Source organism: Seriola dumerili, unplaced genomic scaffold, assembly GCF_002260705.1.
Source record: "Seriola dumerili isolate Sdu_G_001 unplaced genomic scaffold, Sdu_1.0 BDQW01000723.1, whole genome shotgun sequence".
Classification (NCBI taxonomy): Eukaryota; Metazoa; Chordata; class Actinopteri; order Carangiformes; family Carangidae; genus Seriola; species Seriola dumerili.
The window spans coordinates 278246-292109 of record NW_019174978.1 but is presented as its reverse complement, the minus strand read 5'-3'; the positions used below and the strand labels follow the sequence as shown (position 1 = coordinate 292109).

Sequence of the window (13864 nt, the reverse complement as noted above, 5' to 3'; positions counted from 1 at the left end):
AGGAGACTAGGGTCAGGGAGCACAGTGAGCCCACCCATCCTCACCAGCTCAGCCCTCCTGATGCAGTTACCACATCAGTCCGTCAAACTTAGGACCCCACTGACTCACAGCCCTCTATTTTATTTCAGTGGTGGGGGAGATTTTCATGTTTTCTTTATTTCTTTTTTTTGTTATTATTTTTCTATGTACAAAGTTTCACCCTACTCTACTGTAAGTATTGTGTAAGCACATTGTCATACCGAGTGTACAAACATTTTAAAAGATAATAAACTTTTTTGTAAAATTATGTCCCTGCCGTGCAGTTGAGTTGCGTTCTCTCGGGTTTCAGTTAAATAGACTCGAACAGATCTAAGCAAATGTGACTGACCTCTCTTACATGATTAACAGCTGAGTGCGTACCCAATCCCATTTTAGATTGTCTCACTCCTCTAATAAGGGGTGCACATGGCATGAATGCCACTATCGCACATACGCACAGTGTTGAGCCAGATGTTTGGCCCCTGTAAAGGGAATCAAAGTGATCGACTGCCTTCATTAGAGATGTTAAGTGCACTCTAAATATGGAGACCCATGACGAGTGGAGAGAGGCGCTGCTGTGCTTCCCCTTTCTCCTCTGTCCCAACCCCCCTCTCAGTGTATGCACATTCCGTAGCCCAATGCCTGTGTGCTCCAGACCGCAGTTAAGCAGTCCCGTCTGGAGTGTCTGACGGCATGTAACGCTGCCCTAGGCCATGCAAGATGCCTGCTCCCACTTAAAACTGAAGGCAAAGAGATCATTAACAGATCTGAGTTCAGAGCAGAGTGGGAGCAGGAATGAGATTGTGTCTCTGAGAGAAAGAGAAAACTTTCCTCCACAATATTTGGGATCAAGTTTTTATTTTTATTTCACCCTCAAATTATTAAATACCTCTTAACTGATTTCCCTCAGGGTTTTGGATAGGAAATGTTCTTATACACTAAATCCCTTGATATGGGGTAATATATTCCAAATATGTCCAAGCTTCCACAGTGTGCAATCCATCAAGTGGGGTTTACACTTAACTGTAAGTGACAGAAATGTTTATAGGACTGCGGTTGTAGTACAGTTCAGCAATAATTTTCATATTTTCAAGAAGGTATTTGCCATGTGGTGAAAAAAGTTTAATGTTGCTATAACTATAAAGGCATATAACACAGTATCTGAAGTACATATGCAATGGCAGCTTTTATATTAAGATGGTAATTGTTTAGGGTCTATGGGAGGTGTGACACAAAGACACCTAAAAATAAAAGTATTAATCAAACTATTGAGGTCTGTTGAACCTTTTGTGTCCATTGTACCTTGTCGGATGAGCTTAAGTAGCCTATTTATTTCAACCATTTATCCTTAAATTCATTTTGCTATCCACTACTTTTAGCTGTTTTAGCCATCAATTACTTCTAGCTATTTCACTATTTATCCATGTTATTTAGCCATTCATCCAATACTTTCAGATATAACAATTTATCCATACATTTTAGTTAGTTCACCATCCATTATGTTAAGCAATTTCACACCATTTTTCCATTACTTAATTCAGCTATTCAACAGTTAATCCATTGCTTTTACATATCACATTTATCCAAAAATTTTAGCTAGCATTTAGCCGTTGTTTTTAGCTCTTTCAACTTTTCCCTCTGCTTCCTAACTAGTTTTCAGGCACTCTAAAAACATGTTCAGGCATTACAACTGACACAATATTAGAATATATACAGTCTATTTTTTTTTATTTAAATTGTAATTGAAGTTTTTTTTTTTTTAATTTTTTAAATTTTTTTTCAAATTAATTGAGCTACTCCGCAATCAGATACCTCCAAGCAACTGATGCTACACTTGAAGTCCTGTTACAACAAAAGCGCATTGACTTATCAAAGTTATTTATTCAATGAATAAAACTCTTACAAAAACACAGAGGCATACCATTAGGAAATATATACACAAAACCATACATGGCTGGCGTAAAAAAATATCAAACCATTTGAGGCCGTCTCATAGTGTAACTACCACATCGCCGATGTTCTCAAAGATTTTATTTAGATTTAGACTTGAAATAGTGGTAAAATAAATACAAAAGCAAGATGGACACAAGGGCTGATATTAATGGTGTCTTTGGTTTGTTTTTGTTTCTGTCTAATACAAGAAATAATTTTGATAGAAATAGAGCTGTGTAAGAAGAATAGATTCATTTCTATTCCTTTTCTTCTATCTTCACAGTTCATAAATGATCTCACTTTAAGCCATGACTTATCAAAACAAATCAATATTTAAGATATTTACAATCATAGGTGATTATTAGGAAGAGCTAAGAAAGGTGTTTTTATATACGTATTCATATACGTCCTCTGATGAGATTTGAAACATCACTGGTGCATAATATATCCTCAGTGTAAATAAATACCAAGGCTACTTCGTGGCTGCAGCAGAAAAAAGAAGAAAAAACAACAGAACGGGGCGACAAATTAAAAAAAAATAGCCTAGTGAGTATCTACACAATAGTTAAAGTGTTCTTATAAAGAAAATAACAACTGAAAGCATCATCGGGATGGTTAAGAAGATTTGACCCTCAATTTCTACTAGAGAAATCTGATCACCTGGCCATGTAAACTCTTGGTTGGGTTTTTGTCTAATTTTTTTTTTTTTTTTTAAACCGTGCACATGTACATAAAAATGAACCCACATCGGGAAAGTCCCATCATATTCTAAAGCAGTGTTGTTGGAAGAAACCATCTCCTTTTGGCAAAAATCAACAGCAATACCAAAGTTGCTGCTGAAGTTGTGATTCATAAAAAAAGGCTTGCCAGACTAGAAACATAATGATCTAAACTGTCCACGATTGTTTTTCATGTAATAGCACACGGAGGGAATATTTCCTTTTGATGGAGCAGGGGACAAATCTGCTTACTGTCCAAATATCAAGTAAACAGTGGTTTTTAAAACATCACACTCATGCAGCACTTGTAAACACATTATTCCGCTTCCTGCCACTTGTAGTGTATGTGGATGTCACTATTGGTCTAATCCAATCTGGCCAGGATCCCACAGTGCCCATTAAGCACGTGACTGAGGCTTAACAAGAACAGAAAACTGCTGGAATTGAGAGGCTGCAACATAGTGTATATTCAGTCATTGTATTATATTCAGTGTAAGTATTTTCATTTCCCCTAGTTACTGGTGATCCGTCTCTGTAGCGATAACAGACACATCGCAGGAGAATCTCTCATGCAGTTGGAGTCATGTAAAATCAAATAGTGAAATAAACTGGGGTAAAGTGTTATTAGAATATTTTTTGTTGTCTTAGTAAAAAAAGATAATAAGTGTCCATCAAAGCAATAAGAACTGTCAGTGGCAGTCTCCAACAGTGACAGATGTTGATATGAAGAGTGCCTCCCTTGTCATTTCAATCAAAGTTCTTCACTTGAGTCTGTGACTGTCACACGTGTGTCTGAAAAGCTTTCAGACCACAGAAACACCCTGCGTGGGGCAGTTAAGAACCGTCACCACGTCAGGCCTCTCGATGCGGGCCAGAGCAGAACACAGCAGTCCCAGAGTGGAGCCTTCTTTCTGGGTCCAGTTAGAGAGGAGTGTGTGAGCGGGGGCCTCTCCGCGCCCAAACAGGTCTAGCTGTTCAGACTCGTAGCCCAGTGCTGCGCCCAGCTGCCTCCACCCCCGGCCCCCTCCCTCCTGCAGGAGGCACTCCACCTCTTCCTGTCTGTGGGGGGGTAGGTTGATGTACAGACGATTGTCCTGCTTGCTGTCCCTCTTGGTCCCTGTGGATACGCAAAACAAAATTAGCTCACCGTTTGGCTTTATCAACCAAAGACAATAAAAATAGTAGTTATATTATTAACAAGAAATGATAGATATTTCAGATAGTTCAACATCTAATGGGCACAAAAATAGAAAGTTTCCATGTCATTATTCTTGTGGGAAACATTGCTAACTCAAAGGGAACCGTGGAGTTTTCTTGAAAACAAACAAGTTTACATCTATTGTTTCTTACCAAAACCCACTGTGTCTATCTTTGAGGCCTAACCAACGTGTTGAATGCATTTCCTTCCACATGGCTTTTGTAGATTATAATCTACAAAAGCCATCTTGCCAAAGCCAAGTATTTTGAAACCTGCATTGTTTACGTTCACGTTTGTTGGCTACAAGTCTAGGTTTCTTGGATGCGTTACTGCCACTAATCAGTCGATCAGTGGAACTGCCCGTAACCGGCAGCAGGACATGTGTCGAGGGACACATACATTTGCATGAGATACAAGATGGGGATGCACTAACAAGAACACTCTGTAGCACTACAAGTGGTCAAGTACTTCACAAGGTACCTTTAAAAGAAAGTGGAGGTTTACTCTGTCTGGAACATAAAATGAATTTTCCTTTTCTTTAATACAATCCACTCATTCCTAATACAACCCCTAAAGTCATTTGAAGTTATATGTACAAGGACTTTAAAATAATTTCTGAAACGATAGTTAGTTATCAGTGTAAATTCTGGATCACCTTTGATCTTCAGTAATGCAATAATGCAGGTAGTAAGTGCATTTCAGTACATAAAGGGTCTAGATCTTTTAGTAACCAGCTTGATGCCTTAGAAAACCTTAATTTAGTTTAATTTCAAAGAGCTTGTGTTGTCTACCACACCTTTGCTGGGCTGGTTGTCCTGTAGGCTGTGTGAATCCAGAAAAACGCCGCTGTCGCTTTGGAGCTTTTCTCCCTCTGGAGATGATCCCAACTCAGCCGCACGGGCCTTAGAGAGAGCTTTCTTCTGTTTACACGATCTCCAGCTGAGAGGAGCACAAGAAAACAATGTCAGATAAATTACACACAGTGAGCTATTTGTCATCCCAGGGCCAATCTTATAATCATTATTACATCCTTTTAAGGACTAGGACCCAACCCCAGTGAGGACTCACCATTTATAAGCCACATAAATAAGCAGACCAAGCACCACGGCAGCCAGAACAGACACGTAAGCCAGAATGTTGTTGCTGCCACCCTCATCCTGTGGGGTAAACTTGGGCGTTCCAGGGGCAGGACTGGTCTCCCCTTCCTCCATCACCTCCTCTACTGCTGGTAAGCGAGGAGTGTTACGAGGCCCATCAGACTCGGCGGGACGAGACAGAATGTGCAGCTTCTTATCTGTTAAGATTGAGAGAGGGAGATGTGTCAGGTACAGTGACATTGCATGTGCACATATGGACATCAGAAACACATTTGGGCTGCATAAATTAGGGCCAGAAATAATTCCGCAGAAGCCTGTGCGCCCGATGTAATGATAGCCTCAGTCCTCCCGGTTCCCTGGGGTTTCAAAACCTTTCATTGCCCCTGTTTTCAGCCTCGTCTTCCCTCCTGCGGTCTGCCTATTTTAAGATCAAACACTACAAGGTACTGTGCTGACCTCTCAGGGGTCAGAGAGTCATGATATTTGCACCCAGAGTGTGTACAGATGACCCGACTCCTGGAGAGTGAGTGTAGCCATTTGGGAGCAAGCAGACTAGTTGTCAGGGTCAGCAGCCCCCCTTGGCCTTCAGGTCCTTGGGGTCAGTTAACCTTAAGACCTTTCAAGCTCATACCAATTGGGCTACAGCACTTAAGTGGACTCTTTTTCCTCTGCTCATGTTTCCAGGCTCCGAGTGTTACAGAGTGTTCAGATGAGGTGTGGATGCAGGTGTTGACCACATGTCCTTGTATTTTCGCAGGCACTCCCACTCACTCCCACTCCCTCCCACCGCCCCACCCCCCTCCCCCTTGAGCTCATTCTTTTTATCTTTTTATCTTTCACTATTACTGCCTTTCCCTGCGTCAGATCTTTAAAGGCTGGCTCTATCCTATATTTTTCTTACTGTCAGCAAATCCCATTAAAAGTCCAAGATCAGCCTTCTTTCAATACTTTTCCGGCTAACCTACTCACTCTGTGGCACTCAACCCCAAATCATTCACAAAGAGGTCACAAATTCATGGCATCATTTTTAAAAAAAAAAGTAATTCCTAAAACAGGCGGACACTGTAGTTTTATAGTTAAATACTGTGTTTCACTATTTTCAGCTGTGGGTTTACAGCAGCCAGACAATGTATGTAGGACTGTGTGTAGTACCCATGTGCATCATAATGAAGGAGCACATCAACCAGAACAACGATGTGGCTCCTGTATGTGTTTCTGATCAGGTCTATGGCGTAAACGTGACGTAAAGTATATCAAGCTTTGGCTACACAGAGAACACTTGTTAGTAGCATCAATTCAGTGTTGGTTTCAGTCTTTTCATGGGATTTTTTTTGACACTAAGACAAATAACTATCACTAGGCTTATAAAATCAAATGTATTCTATCACTCTAAATCTACGTCACAACTCACCCATGCAGAGCGTGTCAGAGTTGGGCATACAGGCTCGGATCTCCACCTCGCTGTCAGAGCACTGGGTGCAGGTCTGGCAGGGTTTGGTGCTGGCGTGCTCCTCAGAAAATGTTCCCGGGCCACAGATCTGGCACATACTGTCTCCCTTTAGGCCGCACTCCTGGGTAGCACCCTCACCACGGTTGCATTTGGAGCAAGGCGCGCACAGGCCGTGGGTGCTCAAAAAGAAGAAGCCGTTGTCACATTCACATTGTGTGTCTTGACTCGCAGAGCAAGAGGCCACCATGGGAACACTTTGTGGGCACTTGGCGCAGGGAAGGCAAGGGCCGAGGCCTTCAGATGAGGAAAACGTTCCTGGGAAACAGATTACAAAATCAGCGTCAGTCTAAATAAAACTGTTTGTCTCATAAATATCAGAGGCAATGATGAGACACAGCGCTGTCTTAACTCTTCCAGCCCTTTGGACAGAAGACGGAGATAATGACAGGGCAGGTGAAACTTATTCTTTATCGGTGCAGTAACATTAGGTTTTAATTGCTTACCCGTTGGGCACGGTGCGCACTTGGTATCCTCTTTCCCACATTGTACCTCCACTCCAAAGCCAGCAAGACACAGACTGCAGCACTGCCCTGACTCAGTGAACTGGTTACTGGCACAGGCATCTCCAAGAGTGAGCTGCAGTAAATAAATGACACAGTAAGAAAAAAATACCACCACAGCGTTTTCCTGTTTAATTTGAAATACCATCTCATGTTTTAGTGCATTCTGGATCCACCCTGTTTACACAACAGCTACATGATTCATATTCAACTTCTCAGGGAGGAGTCACCAAAAAAAGACAACAAGAGAGGAAGTTTTTCTTTGTCCAGGGAGGTTTTCTGCCTTAAATCGCACACATCCCACTCTTGTGAAGTGGGCGAACTGAAAATGGCCTTTTTATCTTTCTATCTGCCTCAGTTTTCACCCTTAAAGTGCTCAGAGTCCTTATCTGCAAGTGGGTAATGGAGAGCCCAGCTTGAGTTGTGACATGAGGGATAGATCAGACATTCCTAACGGCTTGTGCAGCAGAGTTGGTGCCTGACAGGAGGGGCTGGCTTTAATCAGATGGCTTTAGACCAGTGGAAAGAATAAGACAAAAAGGGGTGAAGGAAAACACTCAGAAAAGGAGGAAGGAAGAAGTAAAAAAAAAAAAAAAAAAAAAAAAAAGAGCTTCCACTCTCCCACTCACTCCAAATCAGTGTGAATGACAACGTGTAACTGTGTGTGTGAATACAGAGTATGTGTGTTTATTTCCTGACAACAGAAAAGGAGGGGGCATGAATATAAAGGAGACGGTTCCAGCCCCAGGGGAGGGTGTCAGTTAACCAAGGCTGCCCAGCATGTGAGTGTCTGTTTGGGTGAGAGGGGGCCTTTGAAGTCACCAAGCCCTGCAGGTGTGTCTATGAAGGTCAGTAATTCACTAACTCCCCTTTCTCCAGGCTCTGAACAACGGCATCTTAAACATGCACGCATTTAATGGAGATTGGCCTATTCTGCCTGGGGGCTGACAAGAGCAAACAGATGTCTAACAACTAACCTCCTGCAAAGGGGAGAAGTAACAGCTAAACAACCCACTGATGTCTCTCTTTGTCTGTGAAGTCTGCCAAGAAACACAGGCAACGTGTGTGAACCTGTAGAGCCTCCAATGAAAAGCCCACCAGAAACACACACCGTTGTACGCGCACACGCACACACACACACACACACACACACACACACACACACACACACACACACACACACACACACACACACAAAGTGCCATGCTCCCAGTCGCAAAAACACTGAAATGTTCCATGCTGATACCACAGGAGAAACGACTTTGAAACGGAGCTTGCCTCGCTCCAAAAACAACACCCATTTTTACTGCGACGCTTACAGAGGAGCCTGATGATATCTGAACGCCACAGAGCCCAGATCAGAGGTATTAGTGTGTCGGGGTGGTAGGATCCAGCAGGCAGGAACCAGCAGGATGTTTGGAGTTGGCAGACTGTGACCAAACCTGGACCATAATAACTTGGAGCAGAAAGGCATTCTGGTAACTCCGGTTGGTCCTCTCCATGTGACAGATGGAGCTCCTCTGCTACCACTAGCTCACCTTTTAGCCCTCAGTCTATACTTTGATAAATATTTGGTGACAGCGGTTCTGCTTTATTAGTACCTCCAGCTTGGATTTCTGTCATTTTACAGTGCCTGGTGTGAGCCCGGGCTGGCGCAGCTCTGTAAGCCTGCCTGGAGGGCCGGCTCGGCTCAGAGCAGGAACTCCCAAAGGTTTGGCACTTTACCCACTGCCCAGCATACAATGAAATATTTAGTCCATGCCCCACTGGGGACGAGAGGGAACAGTGATCTACTCAGTAGAGGAATGACTAAGTCATTATCTACTGTATACATTAAAATAGTGCTATATATGGTTACCACTTCATGTTTATCGGTGTGAATGATATCTTAATATCCAGTTACTGTTCATTTCACTTAATATTGTAACGGAGTAAGAAACTTTGATAATTTGATTAATTCCAAGTAAAAAATCAGAAACATTAAGGTAAGATCCTTTTTTGTCATTTCATACAAAAAGGTAGATTATTAGTATTAACACTGCCTTACAAAAAAAACTTGTAAATGTAATTTTAAGATAGGTGGCTAAAATTGCGTATATGTACAAGTGTGTTTCCACATATTTACAAGAACAGCAGATAATTGTTTTCCAGGTTTTGTGACATCAGAAGGCAAAATCAACTAATCTGATTGTGTTGATTTTACTTCAATGGCTCATAAATGAAGATGTATTTAGTAGTAAATCGATCACTGTGAAACCTTTACCCTCTTGCTATATTTGATGCTGCTCCTACAATATCACATTTTGGCAGTATCTCTCATTTTCAAGCAAAGATTAATTTGCTGTGCCATGCTCCAAAACATGCCTGCAGTTGTATGTGTCACCTTGAGGGCATCAAGTCTAAAGTGACAGGGGGGGGGGGGGGGGGGCTGCAGTTGCTTTTTCCATTTAGGTAAGAAGTTGCAATCTGAAGGAATTCCCCAGTGAGAACACACAGACCACCGAGGAGGACTGCTTTCAATGGGGCTCTCAACTCCACGGCTGCCGGAGTCAGTCAGTCATCGTGGATCACACACACACACGCGCTCGCACGCAAACACACACACACACACACACACACACACACACACATACATTTCAGCGTTCCCTGTGCCTGAAACATTTCCTGTGCCCCTCTGAAGTGAGACCACATTTGAAGCGCCTACGCTGGAGTTTCCAAAGTTAATCTAATCTGCATGAAAATAAACACACAAAAGGATGCTCTCTCTCTCCCTCCCTGTGAAGACACTGACCCATGAGCCTCCACTGTGTTGCCTGTGACGGCAGCAGCCTGGGGTCATTCAGCAGAAACAGCCTGAGCTAAGGGAAAGTTGTCTAAACTGCACATCCCATCCGCACTGATCACTGTCATTAGTAAACAGGGAGGATAAGAGACAAATTAAAGGACACATGTTTCTCTTTTTTCCAGCAGAAAGCTCACCCAACACTTTAATCCTAAATCAGCACCAAGCGACTCCGTTAACTACTAATCTACTGATTTTCAACTTTCACCAAAGAGTTGAGAAATGGTTCCCCAAAGAAATGTGCTTAACTGCTCTATGGAAATTCAAATAACTGTGGTAACAAACCTCCACTCCCCAACTCACACACACACACACACGCACGCACGCACACACACACACACACACACACACACACACATATACACCACAAACTGGGAGAAAATGATGATAATTGCTTTGCTCCGGATATCCAGACCCCAGCAACACTGCAAGCTGTAAGCCTGGCCACTTTTTCACCAGGAACTGCCGTAAGCAACAAATGTAGGCAACATGTACAGTAAACTACAAGCCTCAGAAAGAGACTTAACTGGAGGACATCATGAGGTGTGTGCTCAGATACTGTAAGATACAGTCAACTTCTGCACTAAATCCTCCAGTGAGTAATGACAGAAGCATGTGACCGCACAAACAATGACAACTTTTCAGTGGGCTAAAGAAACAGTTCAGATGAGAAACGGTATCTTAGATTTCACAAAGAAATCCTGTTGATATTTATGCGCTTATAAAAGAAAGAGATGCATATCTTTTCAAGAGCTGAGGTTTTATCTAAAAGCTTTGATGTAACAAAAGTGCTTTGACTCTGATGAGCGTGTCCAGACAGGACTACAAGCCCCTTGGGCTGTTTGAGGGAGATGAGTGTCAAATTATTGTCTGCAACTGTGGAGCAGGGGCTTTCTTTTCCACTGATTCTGGTTTAATGAGCTGCTATCAAACACCTCTGAGACTATAATTCCTCCATAAAATACATCATTTATTACTGAGTCGGTTTATAATCGTGGTAAATTGCGTTATGTTCCTGCCTCAGAAATTGTTTGGCTCCTTCTGGCCCCTGCTGCTGCAGCAGATGGTGATGGAGTGAAAATTGTGTAATGTAAGTGGAAAAATGAATAGTGGCTTCCTGGTTTAAGTTGTGTACACAAAACAAAGACTTTCCAAATATTTCCAGCTTGTTTTGTGACCATGGAGGTCTACGGCTGACTGTGCGGATGTACAGTAGGTTAGGCCGCAGTCCAGGATGAGTCTCTGAGAAACTGCAGCACCAGAGCAAAATGAGGAAGTTAGATTTTGCTCCTGTTTAGCCATTTAATCAGATGTGTCCTCTCACTCTTTCCACTGTTTTTGACAACTACAGATTGACAGCAAACATATTCACCAACAAGGACAGTGTGACACAACCTTTATCAAATATGGCTCTGTGGCAACAACGGTGTAAAATTGAACCCAGTGGCTGAAGTTTACAAAGGTTGCTGTTGTGAGAGATGAGATGATGAGAGATTATGAAGACTTATAAGAATATGTGAAAGTATTTACTATAATATGAATTAACTGTTGCTTACTTTAAACAGCAGAAACGCGCAGATGACAAACAGTCTCATGTCTTCCAGTCTCCAAAATCCTCGGTGCGTCTCAGGATCTCTGACAGAACTTTTTTTTTTCAGTCTGCAGCCCTCAAAAGGTGCATAAAAAATGTCATCAAAACCCCTATCACTCTAAATCTACCCCAAAAAAAACCCTCAACGTATCATAAAACGCGATAGTTAAGTAGGCAGGAGAGTCCGGGCATGGTCCAGGAACCAGATGTTTTAACGCATGAGAAAGCGCGGGTTTAAAATGCAGCCTGTGTGTAATCCGTAGGGTTCTTCCAGTAACAGCGCAGTAGACGCATTTGCTACTTTTCAGTGCGTTTCCCTGCTCATACTGCGAAGGTTCACACAAAGTTTCGTCTGTTTCGCCTCGCAGGATGCACGGGCTCCCTCCTCTCCCGCAGCTTCGCAACAGATGAGGCAGGAAGAGCTCCAGCAGGCTCTCCTGGGCTTTTTCTCCTCCCATCTACTCAGCTTTCAAACGGGACTCGTGATTGGCTGCATCTCTACGACGCGGCGCTGGGAACAAGAATGTAGTGGAAGGCAAAAATCAAGTCTAACGTTGTTAGTGTGTGTGTGTGTGTGTGTGTGTGTGTGTGTGTGTGTGTGTGTGTGTGTGTGTGTGTGTGTGTAGTCAATTGATTGATGTGTCGTCATCCGTCTGCTGGAAGCGACTAATATGATATTAAGAATATAATATGAGCCTGTGTTTTATTAAACAGGAGGTGATGTCGTGGACCATGAATCTGCAGACATGGTAGAATTGGTGAATGCCTTGGCCTTAGATGTAAACTTAAAATTTCTGCATACATAAAATATATCAGTAATATATGGAAACCTATAGTGGAGCTTTTAGTGGTGAATATACAAATGTGAAGCAAACATTCATATGAATGAAATGGGAAACACTACACTTCAGACTGAGCTTTTACAATGAAAATAGAGGTGTGTTTGATAAGATCTGGGACCCTGTACTGAAAATTCTTTCAGGCTAAAATCATTTTCATCAATGTGTTGAGTCCAATGTTAAGCACCATGCTGTGTATTTTGTTTTCCTTTTTTCTCTCAAAAGGTCCTGTAATATGTACATATAATTTTGTTCTTTTTAAAGAATCACTACCTTGCCCTTAATTTATCTGTGACCTGTGTGTGTATACTGTTGTCATGAATGATGCACTGTTTGTTTGTGTTTCTTTTTAATTGTATTTTATTCTCCTTTAGTAAGTATGTAATTTGACTATGCAGCAAAAATAATTAACATATTAAAAAAAAAAAATACAATCACATGAATACATTTTCCATAAATATTCATTCACTTGAGAACTAAACTCCAGTATAATGAATGAAAGTGTGTCCATTTGACGCCAGTTTATACTTGTACTCCACTATAATTCAGTGGGAATTATTACACTATTTCTGACCTCACTGCATGTATTTTTAAGCTATAGTTACCAGTTGCTCAACAAAATAAGACTTTACAAACAAAACATCTTATGAAATAATACGTAGCACTGTTACAGATTAAAGTTCCCAACAGTATATTTATACAGTATATGTATTTTTACTTTTGATACTTAATGTAAACATTTTTAAATTGCCTTTTAGTGGTAATTGAGTAGTATTTTACTACTTTTTTTGTAAGGATCTGAATATTCTCTCCACTTCTGCAAAATATATATAAAAAACATAAAATAGTGATATAATCCAATATTATTATAAAATATTATTTCATACTGCTTCTTTTTGTTCCTTCTTTATCATAGGATTATAATTGGTGGTGTAGGCTACTTGTAGGTTACTTTACTTAAACTTATACTCCACTACATTTTGGAGGCAAGTAAATCAACAATTACAGGAGTATACCAAGAGGTTCAAATTAGACACAACTTTACCAGCTGCAACAGTAATGAAACATGTAAACACAAATGCATCAGCTATTATAACACATTAATATATATTATTCTGAAATGGGCAATTCTGCATAATGGGAAATTTTATTTTTGGCACTTTGATGCAAGTACATTAATACTTTACTTTACTTTGAATGCACTATTTTTACTCTGAGGTTTTGTTTCTTTTACTTACAGTCAATCTGAGTAGTGCCCCCACCACTGGTTGCTGGGACTTGCATGTTCACATGCGTGATAAGGAGTTGGACTAATTCCATAATTATTTTTCTAATTCACAAGAAAATGATCCCACTAACAAAATGTATAAAACAGCTTTTCAAATTAAGGGTTGCACTCTGAACTCTTTGTTAACATCCATTCTGACAACATTTATTGTAATGAATTGTGGAAAAACAAAAACATGTGTGGATCCTGGGATAAAACATTATTAAAGGGAGGTCTGTGTGATGACACCATTTTACAACCCTTCAGGGACAGTTGCACAGAGCTGTGATCCGAAACAAAAGAGAGCATGTGAATCAAACAAGATGCTCTTAAGAAGAAGTACATGTTTGA

The 13864-nt window shown here is 41.3% G+C and overlaps 1 protein-coding gene across 1 annotated transcript; it reads right to left on the bottom strand.

Moving 5' to 3' along the window:
• Positions 1 to 1822: 1822 nt before the first annotated feature.
• On the bottom strand, positions 1823 to 11800 carry LOC111236770 (tumor necrosis factor receptor superfamily member 16-like). Its single transcript, XM_022765618.1, has 6 exons — positions 11373 to 11800; positions 6918 to 7050; positions 6376 to 6729; positions 4936 to 5161; positions 4664 to 4806; positions 1823 to 3786 (listed from the first exon to the last, which is right to left on the bottom strand). Exons 1-6 carry the CDS (start codon positions 11409 to 11411, stop codon positions 3473 to 3475), a joined length of 1209 nt encoding a protein of 402 aa, XP_022621339.1. The 5' UTR covers positions 11412 to 11800; the 3' UTR covers positions 1823 to 3472.
• Between the last annotated feature and the right edge of the window lie 2064 nt (positions 11801 to 13864).

Excerpts from the sequence above, each read along its gene's own strand:
- LOC111236770 (XM_022765618.1), bottom strand. The coding sequence starts at position 11,411 with ATGAGACTGTTTGTCATCTGCGCGTTTCTGCTGTTTAAA. Across the intron at positions 5,162-6,375 it reads CTCTGACACGCTCTGCATGG|ATAAGAAGCTGCACATTCTG; the intron begins GTGAGTTGTGAC and ends CAATCTTAACAG. Across the intron at positions 4,807-4,935 it reads ATTTATGTGGCTTATAAATG|CTGGAGATCGTGTAAACAGA; the intron begins GTGAGTCCTCAC and ends TGCTCCTCTCAG.